Raw genomic sequence first — 21,425 nt, forward strand, 5'->3', positions numbered from 1 at the left:
TGCCACTTGTAAAGGCTTTATGTGATGGCTCAAAGGTCAAAACACAGAAAACTTGACACAGATCTTGTCTAGTTGACAGCTATTTGAATATGCATTTGTATCCATGTGGAGAAATATTTGTCTGGGATTTGATGTTGCATTTTACAAGACTATTGGCTATGCTTACTGTCCTTAACTGCTTTTGAAGTGATATATGTCAAGTGATATATATCATAGAACCCCATGCTAATGTGCAGTGGTGACAGAAATTCTGGGTGAAAGCCCAGAGCATACATTCTGACTTGTGGAAATATCAGCTCTGGATCTTCTGGTACCTTTCATCAAAGCAAAGGGATAAGTAAAAATGAACTCAACACAGGCCAGCATTTCCTACAGCTGGAACTTGGTATCAGAAGATTAAAATTTCCACAGGATACTTGTTTCTATTCATTTTCTTCTGTGCTTGCTGCTCTTCAGAATGGCACAAAGTGATCTAGGATCTTTTCCACATCTGTACCTTGACACAGTGTAGTAGATAGAATGCCTGTCATTTCTTTAGCACTCTTGACTTTACCAGCTGCAATTAGGGAATAAAATAAAAAAATCTTCCTGCAGTTTGGTAACCCAGAATTCACCACAATGTTGACTTATAATTTAGGTTTTTGCCTATGTTACTTAGATTCTTTGTTAATTATTTATTAAGTATTTATTTAAATATAAATATATATATAGTAAATATATTTATTAATTATTTATTAAGTATTGTTACTAAGGGTGCAAGGTACTCCAGGCATAGTGGAGGAATTCTGGAAGATCTTCTCTGTCTGCACTTATGGAACTTACCATATTTACTGCTCCCACAGGTATTCCTAGTCAAATGGTCACAAGTGAGAGACCCCTTACATCACTTCCACAGCACTGCCTGCTGCTGGAAGGAAATGTATGCTATAATTTCCACCTTTGTTTTCCTCTTACAGAAACAGCATCATTTTCTGCACGCATATTCTGCTAAAAATACAAAGGAACTCATCTGAACAGAGATCAGGTTCACCTTAGCTGCAGATACAGGCAGAAGGCAGGAGGAGGGGGGCTGCCAGGCAGCACGGGCCCTCTGGCACAGGGTGAGGGGACATACATGCCACCCTCCCAGGCTCCAATTTCCTGCACCAGTCTCCCTGCCAGCCTGCACTGGAACTGTGCTGCTGCTGTAAGGGAGTGAGGTTCTCTGAGCTTGTCTTCATAATTCTCAGGAAGCTAGCAAATCAATTGCCTGCAAAGAATATAATCTGACAGATTATATTCTTTGCCTCTTACATAAAATTGCATGTAAATTTAGACTGGGCAAAAGTTGGAATTAGGAAAAACCTGAAAATCAAAAAGAGCTTGTGAAGTGTTTGAGCCACCCTGACATTTGGCTAAATTAAGATACTGTGCCTCCCCATACTGAGCTATTTTAAACCAAACTTCTTGGCTCTACTAAAAGCACTCTTCTTCCACTTCACACTATGTTTGAAGCAAAATACATCAGAATTACTTCTAGGTAATTCTGTTGAGAAGAATGCTATAAAAAGAGTTAACTTTCATGGAACAAAAAGTATTATTCAAATTCTTGAGGTTTCAGGTCACATTTCACTACATTTAAGATTGTTGATTGAAAACATAGTCATGTCAGCTGAATATCACATCGAGACCAATATGACAAAAATAAACACCGGCAGTGTAAAAAGAGCAGAGAGGTGATCAAGTTGTCCTCGCTTTATTCTCATAACTTTTTACTCCAGAGCACTCAGGACTTTACATTTAAAAATAGGCAGAGCAGGTGTGAGCAGATGTATACGTGTGCATGCATATACATGCTGGGAAAAGGAACTACTCTGAATGAGAGTTCAGCTTCTGTCAGATACAATGACTGAAATGCATGTAGCAAAAAGAAAAAGTAGGTTAGTAGGATGGGAGAGTATATTAACTTCTATACAGGAATGAAGAATGTAAGATGACTGAGTTCTTACATGGTCCACAAAGTGGGCACAGCAGGAAATACTGCCTTAGTCTCAGTAGCTTCCATAGGTCTGTCTGCAGGTAATGCTCCTGTATCTGATATTTTCATTTTCCACAAGTAGTTGGATATGAATAGATTTGCACAGGATTCTGGCATCCAACAGGACTCAGAATTAAGTGATATACATATTGTTTTCATCTGAAACATTTTCTCCCCCAATTTCACACCTGGAGACAGCTGTTTTTGTAGCACTGCTAGTACAAATATGAATGGTTGAAACATTTTGAATCTATACTTGTGAACTTCCCCAGGCTTGACTGACTTTAAGGAAAAGGGTAGATGCCTTTTGGACACTATGATTTATCCAGATTTGGCACAGCTCTTACATTAGACCTTGCTAATCAGAGCATTTCCTGAGTGTTCAAGACATAGCACGGGCTCACCTGGCTGACAGTCACCACTTCAATGTAACACATATCTGTAAATAGTGCTATGCACACCCTTATACCATAGAAATAAAAAAAGGTCATGTTCATGTCCCTCCTTCTCTCTGGGAGTAACAAATGACCTTATTGTTTCTTGCTTTGCTGACACTCCTGCCCCTCAGCTTCTGAGATGCCAGTCACACTGTTCTTTATGTAAAACTCAGAACAAATGATTCACACTCAGCTTGAAATTTGCTGCCTCTAAAAGTCTCAGGAAACCTATGCATCTAGAACTTTGCCTTGCTGCTTTTTTTTTTTTACTAGCTATATTAGTTGGATAGCTAAAAATCTTTCCAGATATTCCCAAGTTTTTTAAGCAAGTTTGAGACACTTAATTGAACAGGTATTAGAAAAGAAATTGCTGTCATTGCTACTGAGTTGAAGTAATGGGAAAAGAGGAAAGAACATTAGAAATAAAGAAAAACACTGCAAGAGGTTCTGAGTGTGTTGTTTTTGACATAAGGCTATGCATTAAATAATCTCAATTGTTTAAACTGAAGTTATCCTACTTAATATTTTAATTTGCCTTCCAAAACAGAATTATTTAGCACTTTTTACTGAGTGTTTGGTACCATGTGTAACTGCCAGCAGTGACTGTGCTGCTGGAGTCAATTACATGCAGAGGCTGGAAAGCTTTCATAAGCTGGAAAGCAAAAGTTGGCCAGCTGGGATGCTTGGCTTGTGGCTGGAAGTTGCCTAAGAGGCACAAGGCTGTTTATGGCATTAAGCTGTTCTCTGGATCTCACACAGAGGTCAGTAAGCAGCACACACCAGCCCTGATGATGGCTGGGACAACTGGGAGCCTCACACACATAATCTCTACAGCCTGGGGCCCAACATGTGTCTGATATTATCTGCTGTGGGCAAACAGAACTGATATGAACTGCTGTGGGCAAATAGAAGGTTGATCAAAATTGCTTGGCTTTAGCTATCTGAGGTGGGACTCCATACATGAGTCACATATATGAGGTGTTACAGATACCTTTCTTACTACTCTGGTGGCTGCTGTAAACAATAAAACGTGAAACAAAACAATAAAAAATGAACAGAATGTTCAAGGAACTAATCAAAGGACTAAAGTTACAGCACAGATAGGGAACAATTCTGAGGCATAATACAGCCCAGATTTTTAAAGGTCTGTAACTTCTGATTTCAGTACTTCTGTACTTTCAGTACAATTTTGTGTCTGAAAAAGATACAAAAATCCTCCAGGCTGGAGCCTAAACCCTCCTGTAGGCAAACCCAAATATGTGTGCAATGTAAAGAGATTTGCATTAAAACCAAATTAAAGATTATTACAGGCAGAGAAGCAAGACAAATAAGCAACTACAACATATTTTAAATACTTTATCTTTCAAACATACAACATGATACTGTTGCATCAGGTATTGAAATGATGTAAATCTACTATGGACCCTTAAATCAGATTCACTGAGGTAACAGGAACATCCTCTCCAAGTTTCCTGGCAACCAGTCAATACAAACACAAATAAATAATACAGAAGCTAACACAAAATGTGCAAAAACCAGCTACATACAATTGTTCTCTGTAGAATGACTATTTTTTTCTGAAGATTTATGGGTCATCTTGGTAGCTGGATGTCCTGGTGGTTTAGAGGAGCCTCTAGCTGAAGCACTGGAATTCACACAAGTAACCCAAGAAACCTCCAGGATGACATCTGCTCTCTCCTCAGTGTGTTCTGAACCCTGTATCCAAGTTCACTGCAAGCAAGCCAATGTCTGACTTGGCAGGTTTTTATCTGAACATGATATACCATAAATCATATTGTGCTGGAAAAATTGTGGAACTTTCTAGACCTGGTATTTCTGACTATTTGCTATCCAGTGGCCAGGAAACAGCCAGCTGAAGGACAGCTGTGCAGATGATGAAACAATTGATATTGTAAATAACTGTAAATAAAGTAAATAACTGCATGCAAGTTCGCACCCAGAATCTTGCTGTACCCTAGTTTTTAAGTTTGGCCCAAGTATTGGACTACTTATGAAAATGAGTTTACTTTTCCACTGTCTTACCTATTGCATCTTGTATCAAGTGAGCAATCTAAGATCTCTCCCACTTGAGTTTATGTTTCACCTTCCCAAAACACGATAATCAGTCACTTAGTTTCCAAGGTCAGATGCTAGGATGGTTTTACAAACAAGCCATTTCTGTGGGTGATGTATGCATAGTATCATTTTTCTTTCTGAAATATGTGAACAGGAAGAATTTTTCTTGGTTTAATTCTGGAGAATAAAGATAAGAGGAAATAGCAATGAACTTTTTCTAGAAAAAGAAAATGAACGGTGAGGCTTTCTAGCACCAGTGGGATAATTTTCAATACTGAAACAACCCAGTATCTAGTATGCAGGGTTTTAATATGCAGGTTTTGCAGTCCCAAAAGTAGAATAAAACTGCAGTTAGAAATCAGCTGAAGCAAAATTTATAGCCAGCTAAGGCAAACAGAGGATATGGATTCAGTTGATTAACTCAGTACACTAAAGCAAATCGGAACAAAAAGCCTGCAAAAGAAACAAACATGAGCTTGTTCCAGCTGCCTCCTCTGTCTGAAGATATAGGTCCTCTTTGTGCAGCTGGTGCAGATCTGAAGAAGAGAAAACAAACAGGATGTTCACAGCACAGAGCTGAGTTAGGATTCTTTTAAATATCAGGGGTTTGTTGCCAAGGGTGAAGTTTGTGGCCTAAGTGCTAAGCCAGAAGTTTCTTTATACGAGCCTGCCAACAGATTCCCTTTGGCTGTCATGATTCTATAAACAGAATATCTTTGCAAAACCTTGGGAACTCTTCTTTCTACCTTCACACAAGTGCCTTCTTGTTTCTCCACTTCCATTTGCTGTCTCTGGCCTTATGCTTGTGATTTTATAGTGCTCTTCTAGACAGCAGTGGTCCTGGAGGACTGTATTTTCAGAGCACTTGGTGCAACACTACCCAGACCCAATTCTATGTCTCCCTGACATAGCAATAATGCAAGTAATCCATGCCACCACTAACAGCTTGCATCTGGCTTCCTCCTGCTTACATTTGTAAGCCATCTCTGCCATCTAGTGGGTATTTTTTACTCACAAGCTTTTTCTAACGTCAGGGTGTCACCTTAACAAGCCGAAGTCCACATATGACTCAGCAGGAACATCGTTCAAGTCTGGAGAGGAGTTAAGGGGCACCACCACCATGCAAGAAGCCCCAGGTACATCACAGCACCTTCTAGGCCATCCTTCTGCTACCCTGGCCCAGCTCTCTCTTTTGCTATGCCTGTGTAGTGGGAGTTGTGGTGACATAAAAAATCACTTGTCCAACTCTGATGCTTTTGGGCTTAGGACTTTATTCTCTGGAGGCTGAGAGGGCAGCTGTCAGCCTTGTAATAGCAACCAGCCCTGGTGAAAGGGGATGCATGAGCCCCTGCATGCCTGTCCCACTGTTTGCCATGGCAGTATGAAAACACTGTGAGCACCTACTCTGCAAAGGAAACTTTTGCTAACAGATACCCTCTCCAATTAGTGATACCCCTGGTGACCAGCCCCCAGCCAGGTGATGGACCATCACAGAACACAGAAAACATACCTAAGTAGGTAATCATCAAATCATTTATATGCATCTGCTTAAGGCTCTTTCTGAAAAGGTAGCTAGTTTCTATGGAGGTGGTATCATTTACTGCAGAGAATTGAGTGATTCTGGGAAGAATGTAAGTATTCATTGGCTTGTAGTATTTAAATTACTTAAATTTCAGGGAGAGGAAATGATAGTTTTGCATTCAGATTGGGAAGCTCTGTTGTGATTTGGGATATATAAGAAATTAATCAAACTTATTACAGTGCCATGCATAGAGGATGGAATACAGTGCTCATGAAGGAAACAAGCAAGGAAACTTTTCCTAAGGAGGATGAGAACAGCTGAGTTGTTCTGGAGTTACCCCAGGAGAGTGTGAGACTGGTGTTTCAGGTACACCAGGGATTATGTTACTTTGAGTACCGACAAGGATGGGAAGGAAGGGGCGGCTGCTCCCCTGCTTACACACTGCAAACGCCATGTGGCAATACTGCAGAACTGCATGCTCACCCTTAGCTGAAAGGAAAAACACATTAATGGTTTCCAACAACCTTCTCATCCAGGCTTCCTCAGCTGAGTAACACACACACATCAGAAAACTTTGAGGAAAATTATTTAAAACCTGGGAGAGGAGAAAAAGCTTCTGTCAAGAGCTCAATAAAATATTGTATTTTCAAAGTCCTGTACTTTTTCTTCCAGTTTGTTAATATTGTCACTATGTTCACAGCTATTATTTTGAAGGGGATAACTTTATTTTCATTTGACACGTTGTCCTGGGGTGACCTTTCAGTTGCAGAACAAGGAAACCCTATTTTAATCCACTGTGCAAGTGGCATTTTGTAACCAATCAAAGCCCTAACAGAAAGTCTGTTCTATGATCTACTGCCTAGAGGTCTGGAGCTATCAGTGGTATTTATAAACCCACCATTTTCATATCATTTATATGCTGGTGCTAGGATATAATTTGCATGCAAGAATACATGTTGCATTGCAAGGTGAGTAAAAGTTTTCAGTGACCAGCAAGAACAGGGAATACTCACTTCCTCTGTAAGTGTGTACCAAGAACTGGACATATGTTACACAAGGTGATGTCCACCTCCTTTTCTGCACTGCATGAAGCACTACAGCCCCTCCCAGAGGCAGGCAAGCTGCAGTTGCACCTCTCTGCTGCCATAACCAGGGACAGCAAATCAGGACTTTCACAGCAGAAGTTATCATTGCAATATCACACAGATATTAACAAACAAAAATTTGCATGTGCTTGAATAGGGGAGAAAGGACAGCAAGAAATAAAGCATGGATTATCCATAAAAAGAATATAACCACAAACCAGTGTTTATGTATCAATATATTCTACAACATTCCAAACAGTGAGGAAGTTCTCATTCAGATGTTCAAGTATCTCGTGTGTAACAAGCATATAGATTATGAAACATAGTCAGAACTGAAAACAGTAATCTTTAGGGTAAATTCACTGAAATACATGATAAACTAATTTAATGCTCCTCATATAATATAGATAAATATGGATAAGTTGGGAGTTTGGGAGCAATGCTTCCTGATTAAGAAGTTATGTCTTGGATGTAATCTGCTTTCTTTGTAGATAACTCACTGGCCCAAGGTAAATAGATCAAAATATAGAGATTAAGTCTCATACAAAATGGAAGAAAAAAAGAAACTTCCTCAAAATTTGGAACTGAGAATTCCAGTAGTTGGAGAAATGTCTTTTAGATCTGTTGCCATTTGATCTATACTTTGATTATTCAAGAAATTATATTAATGAAAGCAACTTCAAATTTATAATAGATATGATTTCAGAACAGTGATATGTACAAACTTCACATCATCAGTGATATACAGTGTTACTGTGTGATCAATGAGAACTCATTAACACCTAATTTTGAGCAGCAGGTGCTCACAGACAGCTGTGCACAATTTGTGAATAGAAACTGCTAATTCAATCCACAGTAACTGACAAATTCAAGACTGCTGTGTATTGCATATGGAGAATATACAACAGGTGGTAGAGGTGGGATCTGTTGACTTCTGCCTAATTTATTCAGTTGTAATGGCACTGGGATAGCTTGAACTTCTTTTACTTACGATGCAAGGGCACACTTAGAATGATCAGGGTTATCCAGGCAGAGTAAGAACATTACAGACCTGTGAAAATACCATTTTATTTAGCACCTTTCAGGCAGACAACTGAGAAAAAAAAACATGAAAAAATGAAACAAATTCACAGTACTATCATGTTTAAATCTTCCCTTCATTAAATTTATCTTACAATCTATGGGAATGACTAGAGCTGTGAAACCTATTGTGAGTAACTGGTAATTCTGCAGACATTCAACAGTGTTTTAAACTATTGTTTAGATTTTAAATCCAAGTTCATTAGGCTATCTTCTGTGTCTGACACTGAGTAAGTACAATGTTCCACTTAATCATATGGTAAGACATAGTGTTTTGCTCAATAAACAACCAAAAAATGCCAAGTCTGAAAAATGTGACATCATCCCTCCAACATATCAGTCCCTCCCGAAGACACAACATTAATGGCACTTCAGTACTGCACAGTAAGAATCAGAACAGATGAGGTGATTCTGCAAATACACCATAATCATAAAATGTTTTCACTTACTTGTAATTGTCAGTGCAAGTGACATCAAAACCAAGAGTTTTCAGCCTGTTTTCTAATGTCTTTACACTATTAGTTCCACAGGAATCTCTGTGAGGAAGGAATTCAACATTATCTTTTGTTATATAATTTCTTTTCACTGAACTTGATGGAATTAGTAAAGTAAATCCCCATTACTTTGCCTCTTCTGTATTCCATAGCACCTCCAGAAGGATGGTGTACATTGCTCTTTATGCTTCATTTGCTTACATTACTGTTGTTTCAGAATTTATCCTTTTTACAGTTTACAGAGTCTGGAAGATTGGCTTCAGCCAGTGTAGCATTTTCAGATTCTATTCACTAATAATCCCACATTTAATATTTGACTAGACAGAAAAAGACCTAAATAATTTTGTAAAACAGTAAGTGTTTTATTTGTAATATTCTTTGGCAATTATTTAGGTAGTGATAAAGTTGATGCCATCTGTCTTTACAGAATAAATTTGTTATAATAAATGAGAATTGTTGTTAGAAGCTTGTTTGAATATTGAATAATAGAAAAATACAGAGAGAAAAAATCCAGAAACAATCCTAAACACAGCTCCTGTTTCTACCACTGATTGTTTGTTTTGTAGTCCAATTAGTATAAGAAAGTTTACAGAACCTACTGAGACCTCTAAACTTGCAGCAACATAAAGTATTAAGGCCAGTGCTACTTATCTGCTGGTCAGTAAATACCCATGACTAAAGAAATCATATGCAGACCAACAAAGTAATTGTAGAAAACAATTAATAAAAACATAAAATTACTCCCATGCATCCATGTACTGAAACATAAACTAAGATTCAGTGCTTGTCTTAGCTTTTCTTTGTAAAAAGGGCAACTTTTGCAAAGATCAGATGTATGTTTTTCCCCTCACAGAGGGTATGATTATTTGGTTTAGAGAGACAGGCTGAAAAATGCTATAGAAAATCTGAACTATGTTATATAGACTCCACAGCATTGTTGTAAAATACACATCAGGCAGTCCAAACTGTTTGGACTGATCAGTTTTGTTATATTTATTACTTATTTGTTTGTTTGCTTCATTTAAATTACCAAAATTAGCAAAATTAGATGCCTAATTTTAAAAAGCCTACATTTTATTACTGGATTAATTATTGAGAGAAAAAGAGCTACCAGTTGGTATTTGCCTGCTTCTACAAATTTTCAAACAGTTAAGATAGCTGAAAATGAAAAGAATGCATATGGCAAGGTGAATTTCAGCACTTAATCCGAAATTCAGATTGACTCTTAGTAAAACTGTTCATGGCTCTATCTTCATTCAGGGTCTGAGATCCACACACATCTAACCAAGAGTTGGCTCCAGATCTAATATTAGAATTTATTTATATTTTCTCTAATTCTGGTATTCCTCTACTCTCTGAGAATGGGAGGTTGTGTCTCCCATTGTGTTCATGAAAGCATCTAAAATACTTTGTTTCAAGTAGTATACAAGTATAACCAAACAGAAAGATAAGGTGAAATTTTAAAGACAGGTCCAAAAGGAAGAAACTAATTTTTTATTTTGAAGACATAACTTACCTATCTGGTCCTTCAATATCATCCACGACCCAAATGACAACCTGTGAGATTTTGTCTTTCTGGAGATTAGGTACTTCATAATCTGCAAAAAAACTGATTCAAGAAAAACAATTTCAACTATAAAGAACATGAAAACTAAATAGACCTTTTCCTTCTCTGTATTTTAATGAATTCACCTACAAGTAAACAAGAATTTTAAAATACAAAAACAAATCAAAAAGCCTTTGATACTTTCTCATAATATTTAATTGAAGAAGATATGAAATCCAAATGTTGATTTTAATGTCTCTAGATTGATTTTTTTGGTGAGATGCTGGCATTTTGAAGCCATAGATTTCTAATCCTTTTAGCAAGATACAGTGTAACGATTTCCTATTTTTAGGGTTTTTTTTCACCCAGAAAGCTTGTAAGGGCTGAATGCCTGGTCCAAGCCTGGGCCTAGGTCTCTCCTCTAATTTGCTATCATGTGTCTTCTTAAATGTCTATATCAACACTACAGTGTCTCTGAGCCCTTTAATTGTTCTGAGACATCCACAGAGAAGAAAGGACCATTAGGACCAGTTGCCACTTCCTGGGTGGGACCATCAGTGACAATGTGCAGGGACAATGTCTTTCCAGGCCTTCAGGCTCTGCCATGCAAGCACAGGACATGTGCTGCTTGCCAGCGTCTGGTGGTTCATGAAGTCAGCAAATTATTTCAAATTTCTGGAGAAGCGGAATAGGAGGACAGATACCAAGAGCTGCTTTCTCTGGTCCTTGTCTGGTATGGTGGTAGCTGACCAGAGACCAGCAGCAGCAACAGCAGATTTGCCTTTCTGTCCAAGGTGTCCAAGCCTGTCCAACACATAGTGAAAATATAACAAAAATATAAGGATTCCAACTCATTTACTCATTCATGCATATACTATTACCAGAAAAAAAGAAGTTGCTCCCAAATTTGGAGAAATCTTTAACTAAAGGTGTCAGAAACTGTGGAGGAACAATGTACAACTGACTTCAGCAAAAAGCAATTTTTGAACTGGCTTCTATTATTAAAGAAATCTGCCAATTAAATTCATACTGAGTGAATGAGCAAAGTTGTTTTGCCATGAAATGAGAAATAAATCTTAAGTGAAATGATATCAGGTGACTTAATGGTAATTTAAGTGTGCAAACTTTAAAACTGAATAGACTTTGAAAGGGGCTTTGAAATACTTGAAAACAGACCAGAGAGATGGCTAGGAAGACAGGCAGATCTTTCAGATTACTTTCTGCTATTAATTATTCAACCTTCAGATTTTTTCAAACATGATCTCTTAAACCAATTCAGTCATAAAGGGACCAGGAGATACACAGCAAAGAAAACAGATGGAGTAACTGGCTTTGTGCTCTCCTTGACAAGCTGAGTTCCAGTGGTGATTTCACTGGTAAAAATACCACCAGACTGGCAACCCAGGGAACTGGGGGGATTAATGTGTGTGAGATGCTACTGAAATAAGGAATCTGTAAATTAAGAGAAATAAGGAATCCATTTCTATAATAAGGCATCTATAATAGATTCTGGGTATTGGCCTGCTGCCAGGTATTACCATCTGCAGAAGATTTGATCCCAGCTGACCATTTGACCAACCCAAGAAGACTGTTTAAGTCTTTGTGATTAGCTGAAAGCTGTGTACTGAGATGGACTTTTGGGGGGCAGAGCAAAGTAGTTAGGAGGTGTTTTGGAAAAGATGGTTCTTCTTTCTCTCCTATCCAGAGACAAAAATTGCCTTTTCAATGGTTATTTTCAGTCCTCATGAATACATAGGAGGAGACTCTTTTCTATGGGTTTTTAGAAGATGTAATTTTTGATCTGATAGGGCAGTTATTGAGGTAATGAAGAATGCATTTCTTACCACAGGTAAGCAGTCACTACAGACACATAGTAAAAGTTCTAAAGGGTGTACTTTTACAATAAATTTTAAATGTAACCTTAGATGAGTTTCTGCATGGTGGTACACCTCTGAATGAGGAAAAATATACCTGTCCTTAATATAAAAGGAATTAAGAAGAGGCTCATCTTTGCTATTATCCTCCTCAGCTTTTTTTTTTTTTTTTTTGCTTTCTGAAACAATAATAGACTTCAAACCACATCCACTCTTGGTCATGGAGAAATAAACTTTCCCTTTAGAACTTACCAAGTTTGCTGGTAGGTCTGACAAAAGCTACACTCCTTGGAACAATACTCTATTTGGACATGTCCCTGAAGAGAAATTTTATTAACACTCATCTTTTTGAAGACCTACACATTTTGCCACAGCATACTGGCTGACTCTAGGGCAGCCTTTAGAGCATTCACCATGCTTGCCACAGCAGTTTGTAAAATGCAAGAGCTGAAAGGACTGTTCCCATCCAGGAGGTATTAAACCTTCAGCTAGGGACAATTAACAGTTGTCCCCACAACTCAGCAGACTTTGAAGCAACAGGTCCTTTCAGATACACTTCCCATGCTTTGTGCAGCAGAAGACCCAAATAATTGGTTGACTTTTCTTTTTTGTAGTCATCCAAACTCTACACAGAAAATCACACTACACAGACTCCACACAGAAATCAGTCGGTTCTCTTACCCTGGCTGTGGATAAGCTCCTCCCTCTGCAGAACCATTCAGCAAGACCTGTATCACCCCTGAGCTCTGCTTTGCATACTGCAATAGATAACAATGCGTTTCAGATCTCACAGATTTGTCATGTAACTTGGTATTTTATTGCAAACAACAGTAACCAAGGAAAGAATTTTACCACAAAGACTATCAGAACTGCAAAAATAACATTAGACTAGCACCCTAGCAGGTCACTGAAGTAAAAAGTACAGGAAGCAACCAGACCATGGTTTAATTCAATGGTTCTTCTCAAGCTATTTTCTCACATTTATAAGTATTCTTCAGCACCAGAAGAAAGTATTTTGGCATTCTTGGCTGAGTGTGATATGTAAGTAAAGGCTTTTCAGCAAGGCTGTCAAATTAGGACCTGTAATCAGTAGACAGTCAGCGTGCTTACTGTGCTTAGTATATGGGTTTTATTAACAAAGCTAACAGAATTTTAACACATTATCTAGCTAAGCTGAATATTAAGTTCTCCTTGCTAAAACACTTGCATCTAGTCTAAAATAGTGTATTTGTATCAGGGAAAATAATCCAGTAGAGTTACAGGTTTAATCTGTTTTGAACTAGCAATGTTTTCCTGAACCACCCAGGACACACTTGCAGATGTATGAAGGCAGCACTAATAAAATATTTACAGTGGTTGAGGCCATCCTCCAGAAAGAATCCACTGCATTGTTTTCACATTCCGTCATGGTAGGGCAGGATTCATAGTCCAGGCCTGTAGGAGGGCATGTGATTTGTGCTATTAGAGAGATGACAATGACTATAAAATTGACTTTAGCAAGCAACTAAATATATTTGTGCATTACTCACTGAATCCACAACATATGTTTGACATAGCACTGAAAACTGTTGTATTTTTTCAATAATTTTCTATCCTTTGTAGTTTACACAAACAGTGACATTCTGAGGATTCAGTAATTTGGCTGAAATGGCTCTAACTTTGTTCCTAGGATGCAGGGAGCTCCAGGTTCAGAAGACTGGATAAAAGGTTTATCCCCACTGCAGGATCATTTAGATTTCACTGTGTGCTCCCCTGACTGCAGTGTTAAACATTCACATGATACAAGAGAGAACAAGACAGTGAAGCCATCCCTGATTTTTCATGGGGTAACAGCAAATTTAGTTTCTCCAGGACATAGCACTTGGTCTCCATTATGGTTTTACAGATAAATGTTTAACATGGCCCTCATAGTCTTACCAGGGCTGTCTGCCTGCCCACACCAGTTCAGAAAATCTCCAATGAAGCCAAACAGAGTATCACCAATGGACATGTAGCGACGTCCTCTGTCAGCAAAGCTATTGACTAGTAGCTGATTATTTTCCCAGAAAAGAGACTAGGAAAAAAAAACATAGAGAAGAAATGTACCAGCACTTGGGTGCAGACACAGTGAGATTACAGGGTATTGAAAACAGTTGAAAACATGTTTTAGTATTTCTTTCAAAATCAAGCTAATAACCAGAAATGTTAGCTATCTCTTTAAACGAACAAAGTCTTTTAATTTTCCAGAGGTGTCAATTCTGATCACAAATGACTTGGGGAAGAGTACTAGATGAGAAGGGATATAGTCCTATTTTAAATACAGTTAGGCCTAGCTTTGCCTGCCTCAGCAGACAGATTTAGGGAAAGAAGAAAAACGGAAGATATTTATAAACCAGATATATGTTACCAGAAATCTCTCAACATTGCTATATTGGCTTATGGTGTGAAAAAACCCCATATGTCTAGATGTTATTTCAGTGTTTGTAGAACTCCTCATGAATTAAGCCACGTTGACAGTAGTATTTGTTGGTTTAGCTTGTATAATTTAGAAATGAGGAATAATTGTGCCAGAGGCACAACACATCTTTTGCACTTCCACGGTTCTTTGCAATTGCCAGCACATCAAACCCTTACTGTTCTCTGGCACAGAACAATGTCTTCTCTCATTTCTGCTTCTGCTTGTTCAGCGTGTCAATGTTTAACATGGCACTGTCATGAGACTTAGCTGTGAGGAGTAAAAGCAGAAGGTGACAGCAGGCACAGCATTTGCAGCCAGAACACCTAACTTAAGGAAAAGCAGAAATGGAAGTTCAGGGACTGTTGGTAGAGCTCCCAGCACAACAGGAAAAAGGGGGGATCTCTGTAGTATGAAAAGAAAGGCATTGCTGAGAAGCCACTGCATAAAATGAACACATGGAGCCAAATACATTGAAACATGCTATCAAGTCTGAGTCTAGTTTATAAACTACAGAGTCTAGTTTATAAACTACAGACCGGTCAAAAAGAGTGACTCACAAATCAGTTACAGAATGACTCATCAATCTTGAACTGTGTCATGTAAAATCTGTTGTATGTCACAGGGCAATTAACATAAAAAATTATTACCTTGTTAGGCGGAATCGTGTGAAATGTGAGGTTGATAAATAATTCATAATCCTTAGGTAGAATGCTGCAAGGATCCTTGTTAATAAATGCATTTTTAAATGCTTCCCATATCTGTGAACAATTCTTCTCACTGTAATCATTGAAATAAACAAATAGCAAAATTGTTTTTTCAAAGCTGAGCAAGAAAGATACCTGTTCTCAACTCCTTCAAATACCCCAATTAAAATCCATATAAGGTTAAGGCAGAAAACTGAAGTCAGGGTGGTAAAAAATTTGTAGCTCAGGAAGAGCATAGAGATCTTGTCTTCTGAGTCATAACTGCACCAGATAAGGAAGAAGTAGCAAGGAAAATATTAGCATTTACAGTATGGAATTAGAAACACATAATGACTCAATAAAAACCTTAGTAGGTATGGTATACACAGTGAGTTTGCTATCCAACACTGTAGAAATACTGAAGAAATAGCTTTCTTTGAAATCTTCCAGATTCAAAAAGCCATTTCAAATAAACCATAGCTAAATATCCAGTGCTGCTGGAAAACAATACTACTCTTAAAATGTCAGATTCAAATGGAGGACAAGTTGCTAAAAAGCTTTGATGGTAGAGTAATGATGGTGACAGATGCCTTCAGCTTCTAGGCCCTGGGACTGTGCAGTTTTCTCTTGCTGGAATGAGTACAGTGACCAGGGACTGTGTGACAGGGACACACACTGTTACTATGCAGTAGCTGTAAGAACTACAAGTATGTTGTTAGCATTCAACACTTCAAGTGCTGAAATAAGATGCTAGGCTGTGCACTCCAACATTTCCCTTCTGCCAGCTCTGTCTTGGGGATAATAACCTCCATGGAGGGACAAGACAGGCTGTCTACAGATGGAAGTGTCCTATCTCTTTGGACTTTCAGGATCTCACCTGTCACAGCTCTGAGCCTGCTTGGAGTAATTAAGAAGGGAATTTCTGTTTTCACCACTTGTCCACAGCACTTTCCCCACATAATGCTGTGACAATGTCTATGCCAGGAGCACTCTGCACAACAGAATAATTACGTTATATGTATACAGCCTTCCTAACATGAATAGCTGTCATTGCAAAACTCTAGCTTGAACAACAGTAGTCCTGAGAAGTAAATCGAAATTTGCCATTACAGTGTTCTGCTCATTTAGTATCATCCATATACAGCATGGTTTCTGCTGGTAGAGGTTCTTTAGGGAGCTGCTTTGTGACACTAAATGTCATAGATACTTTAAAGGAGCCCTTGTGATGAGCTATGCAGAAACAGACCACAGATTTTCTTACAGAAATCTCTTGTCATGCTTCCAACAACTATATAAAAATTCCCTATATACTGCAAGCAGATATGGATCTTGGCCTGAAAATTTTCAGTGATGCAATATGATCCTTGATCAGTAGTTTCAAGGTTTAAACAGATTTACTTAATAAAAGAATTTGGACCCTATTTTTGATTTCAAGCTGTTATACTTTGGCTTCTGACAATTGTATATACTTAGGTCTCATTTTGCTAAAGAGCTTTCTGGTCGAAGCACTTACGTTTGTACTTGCGGGTTGTGATCAACTGAACTTTTAAGATCTTTCTTGACAGGTGCAACGATCAGTAATTTTCTGGTTAACTCACATACTGCTTTTTTTTTTTTTTTCATGACTTCTCACCCAGTTTTGAACAGCTTGTAAATCAAAAGGATTATTCTGCTCTGATACTCAAAACTTCTTAGCTGGCAAAAACACGTTTTGAAACTACAGGGTTGGGAAGGCCTGCTGTTCAGGACTGGTGTTCAGGACAATTCCTTCTAATCTTAGTAGACACTAATAAGTCAGATTAAGTTCACACTATTTAGTTTTAAAAATTGTTTTCAAAGCTTTCATGATATACTACAAATAAATAAATATGGAGGAAAAGCATTATAGGAACATTTGTGTTATTTAGCGTACTCCTATTAGGAAATGTCAAATATGATTCTAATTCAAATTCCTCATTTCTGCATGGCCACAGAATTTTGTAAAATGCCTGTTTTGATTGCCATTTGGCACATTGTGTTTTAACATGTGGGAAAGCTTTTCTTATGTTCCTATAAACATCTTTATGTTTTAACTATCTTGCAGTGTAAAGACATGTTTTGCTAGCTTCCTTTAAGTTAGCAAAGTATTTTTAGAAAATTTGCACATAAATTCAGAAGCAAAACCTATCCAGGTGGTCACATCTCTGTAAAAGCTAGCCGGGGGCAACTAAGAAACAGAGAATGAACAGAAAGGGCTATTAATAATTAGAATATCTATTTTACATCTGTGCAATATGAAATTTCCATTTTGTTTGAATTACATTATTTGCTTGTAGACCTAAGGGAAAGAGAAAAATCCTCACATTATAAGAAATCTGTTGTGTAGCTCTTCTTTTAATAATGCCATTTTTGGTCTAAATTCAGGAAAGTAGTCCTAATGTCCTGCCTGGCTTCATGCTATTCTGAGCAAGAACACTCTTATGAACATGTTCAAACTTCTCAATTTTAAAATCAGGTTGTGAAAATGTAACCAGAATTCAGTAAACCACAAAACTATCATAAACATGAGACATATAGAAATGTTTTCCAGAATACTGCATTTACATCTCTAAAGGTCCAAATCAATTAACGATACGGTTCAAATTTCTACAATAATTATCCTCTCTGTTGCTCATTTTAGCATATTTTGTATTGTTATTCATGTCCTACTTCAGATATAAATGAAGTGGCATCTGTTAAGTCCTGCAGAAGCTCTACCTATCTAGAGCCTACTGCATGACCAGATTACCTACACAACTGTAAACTAATTTCACATATTTTCTATTATGCAATATATTGTAGGAATGTAGAAATCTACACTTAAAATTTACTTCCACTTTCCACTGTGACACATTTATAAATTTGCTAAGTTTGAACTGTTCCACTGAAATTCATGCACTGTGTTATTTGCATTAGGATGATCTTTTTTCCTTCATAAAAAACTTGAAAGAAAACTTCCAGAAAACTTGAAAACTTACTTCTAATAGGTTAAGAGTACTATTGTGCAGAAGTATATTGTTTTGCCTTTGTTAAAAGCGAAAAATTTGTTTTAAGTGCTTTATCTTCCTCTTTTGCAACAGGAACTGAAAACGGGAGGTTGGGGAATCGAGGTGATATTTGCAATATCATGTAATCCTGTTTAAAGACAGCAATTCAATGCTACAGGAACCCAGATAGGGCCCCTCTGCAAATACCTCTTCACACTTTTAGGACAACTTTTTAATGGCAGAATAAAGGGCTGAACTCCAGGAGGTTGTCCTTCTTATTTTCTTCCTCTTTACTGAAGCCCTTACAATGCAAGGAAGACAGAAAAGTGCTCATTTTAGCAAAGTGAGTGATTTACCTCCAGTTCTGCATAATTAGCACAACCAACAGAAGCTCACAGATAACCCCACGGGAGCAGTTGATTAGTACTTGATTTTTCAGGTGGATGAGCAGTACAGCTGTAAAGTGAGGTGTTCCCCTTCTACACGACCTGATCTAGAGGCATGCAAGGCAAAGCTGGTCTTCCCAGGACTGCTGTCTGATTTGGTACTTCCAAAACACAATCCCTGTCATTTCTGTTGTTTTCCTTACAGAAAGAAAGGTGGAGTGCAGTGGGCAAAAAAAGTGAAATAAAGAATCGAAGAATTAAAAATCTTGCCTCAATTACACTACTTTAGTTAAAATATGATATCCATCAAAGTCATTTTGTTGTTTCCAGACAGCTACAAAATGTTGGCTTCAAAAGGATCACTCGCATGACTAAAACATAACCTCAAGCTTCTGATTAACAACCATTTTGTACAGAACATAAAAAACTAATCCAGAAACAAGCAAAACTTACCCAACAGCAGGGTTCACAATTCTAATATAATCATGGCATCTTCCAATGACAATACTTTCCAGATTTTGAGTAGTGCCTTCACCTTTCCATTTCCTTCCCTGCACTCCTGAGAAGCTGTTCATACACAGAACAGAGACAAATAAAAGAGGGGAAAAAAGGCTCATCATCATGAATTCTTGACAATCCAAATTCTTAACAGGAGAAAAAAAAAAAAAAAAAGGAGAGTTCAATGATACAATTTAAATGGAAACTTGCAGTTTGAACGTTTAATACTTTCAGTACTAGCTACAGGTCAGTACACAAGACAAAGGCGGAAAAAAACCTTGCTGGAAACTATAAACTATTTCCTGGAACGATTGCAGTACAGGGATACATCACTTCCTCGTGTGTAAACTATTCCCCTCTTCAGAAAAACGAGAAACTTTGAAGGCCACCTGGTGATAACTGAAGAGAATTGCAGTATATCTCCGTAAAGGGAGGAAAAAACCCCTTACCACTTGAATACTTTAGGATGCCTTTGGTTCGCTTAATACTCCTTGCTGTGCTACACTTTCCTAAACCATCAAAAAATGCTTGAAGCAATGAAAACAAAACAAAACCCAAACTAAAATATGCAGTTACAGCAAGGACAGGGTAAATAATCCAAGTCTTTGAGTTATCTTGTATCACATGCAGGGGTAACATTAGTCAGCTCTTTTTCCATCTCTCCCCTGGGTAGTGACAGTGCCATTTTGGTGTGATGATATGTGCATCATGTGCTCGTGAAAAAAACCTGCCTTTCAGTCATGAATCAATCCTAATGAGAAACATAAGGATTATGACTTATATCCTGTGCACTGAACAAATGTCTTCAGCTTCTGCTGCCATCCTCCTTCAGGTTCTTTCCTCTAAGTACTCTGTTAGAACATCAAAAGGCACCAATCAATCTAATCTTCAGAATATTCTCTGGTACACACTGCTACAAATACAACCACATTGGGTTTTTTTCCTTAAAAAAAAAATAAATTCAACCTCCAAGTATTTCTGCAGTCACATTTCTGAGGATCATGCTGGTTCTTTCTTTTCCTTCCTTCCTTCCTTCCTTCCTTCCTTCCTTCCTTCCTTCCTTCCTTCCTTCCTTCCTTCCTTCCTTCCTTCCTTCCTTCCTTCCTTCCTTCCTTCCTTCCTTCCTTCCTTCCTTCCTTCCTTCCTTCCTTCCTTCCTTCCTTCCTTCCTTCCTTCCTTCCCCTCAGTGAATATATAACTTGATTTTTTGTGTGCTTATTTATGCAGTGCCACACTTCTGTTGATGCACTGGTACTTAGCTGGTGGATTCTACCGAGGGAAAAACTGTGCTAATCATTGAGTAAATTCCTGATGATGGATTTCTGGTATGAATGTGATAAAAAGTAGCCAATTGGTTGCTACCTGCAGCAGAGTCTTCAGGAAAGCCAGATTTACTCAAAAATGGATGTGCAATGTTGTGCTTGATATGGTGGAGACACAGGAAATTATGTACTTTGCTCCTGTTGTTTCTCTAATGCTTTTTCTTCCTGTTTCTCTTCCTAACCTCTCTATGTCCATGCTGATAGGGCACCAGAAAATAAGCAAATGGTTTCAAGCCAATACTTTGGATTCAGGATTAGAAAGTGCAATAGTCATGGAAGTCATTGAGCATTTTCTTTTATTATTGACTTTTCTGCAACGAAATTTTGCTCGGTAATTTCAGAATCTAACAGAAACCAGAATGTGATGTGATCTTCTATACAGAAATGTGCAGAAATTGTCACTGATTTTTGCATCAAGGCTAGAACTTTCGCTTAAAGTATAAAGTACAAGTTAAGAAGTCACACAGACAGATACTGAATGTTTCTCCAAGTGCACACTAGGTTAGGAGACAGCACCTTGGGGAAGAAGATGCGTGTTCCCTAACAAATAGATAACCTGTCAAAACATCCCAGTGGAACTGGATCTAAGAGTAGTTGGGATCCCCATTTCAACTCCTGTCAAACTTCCTTTCTTCACTGGCAAATTCTGGAAACATAACATCAGGCCAGGAGGGCCTCTGATCTGACTCAGCATAGCCATTTTAAATTCGTGTTCCTGGTTTTGTTCTAAATATTTCACATGAGGGCTAAATTAACAACTTCCAGGGTTCCAGTGGTTTGATAGCCTTGAGAGTAAAACCTTGGCTCTGGCCTGAACTTGTCTACTTCTAGCTTCCAGTCACTGAATCTCATGATATCTTTTTCTATTACATTAATGAAGAATCCATCCTCAGAATCATCTCTCCATGTAAATTCTTGTAAAAAACTACCAAGTCTACCCTTAAACTAGTCCATGAAAATTCA

At 38.0% G+C, this 21,425-nt stretch overlaps 2 protein-coding genes across 3 annotated transcripts in view; both read right to left on the reverse strand.

The window, feature by feature from the left end:
• Positions 1–21,425, reverse strand: part of LOC103824290 (complement C1q tumor necrosis factor-related protein 7) — a 395,389-nt gene that overhangs the window by 220,802 nt on the left and 153,162 nt on the right. The window lies entirely within an intron of this gene.
• LOC103824309 (ADP-ribosyl cyclase/cyclic ADP-ribose hydrolase 2) lies at positions 1,720–19,480 on the reverse strand. 2 transcript variants are annotated; one of them, XM_009099561.4, is made up of 9 exons: positions 19,096–19,480; positions 15,216–15,345; positions 14,049–14,184; positions 13,483–13,565; positions 12,813–12,889; positions 10,228–10,320; positions 8,667–8,753; positions 8,129–8,188; positions 1,720–5,066 (listed from the first exon to the last, which is right to left on the reverse strand). In XM_009099561.4, the coding sequence occupies exons 1-9, from the start codon at positions 19,263–19,265 to the stop codon at positions 4,952–4,954; spliced, it is 951 nt and encodes a 316-aa protein (XP_009097809.1). In that variant the 5' UTR covers positions 19,266–19,480; the 3' UTR covers positions 1,720–4,951. The 2 variants fall into 2 exon arrangements, with proteins under 2 accessions (XP_009097809.1, XP_018780627.1); XM_018925082.3 differs by having other exon boundaries at positions 1,720–6,541.

This window comes from Serinus canaria, chromosome 4 (assembly GCF_022539315.1).
Source record: "Serinus canaria isolate serCan28SL12 chromosome 4, serCan2020, whole genome shotgun sequence".
NCBI classification, from domain to species: Eukaryota; Metazoa; Chordata; class Aves; order Passeriformes; family Fringillidae; genus Serinus; species Serinus canaria.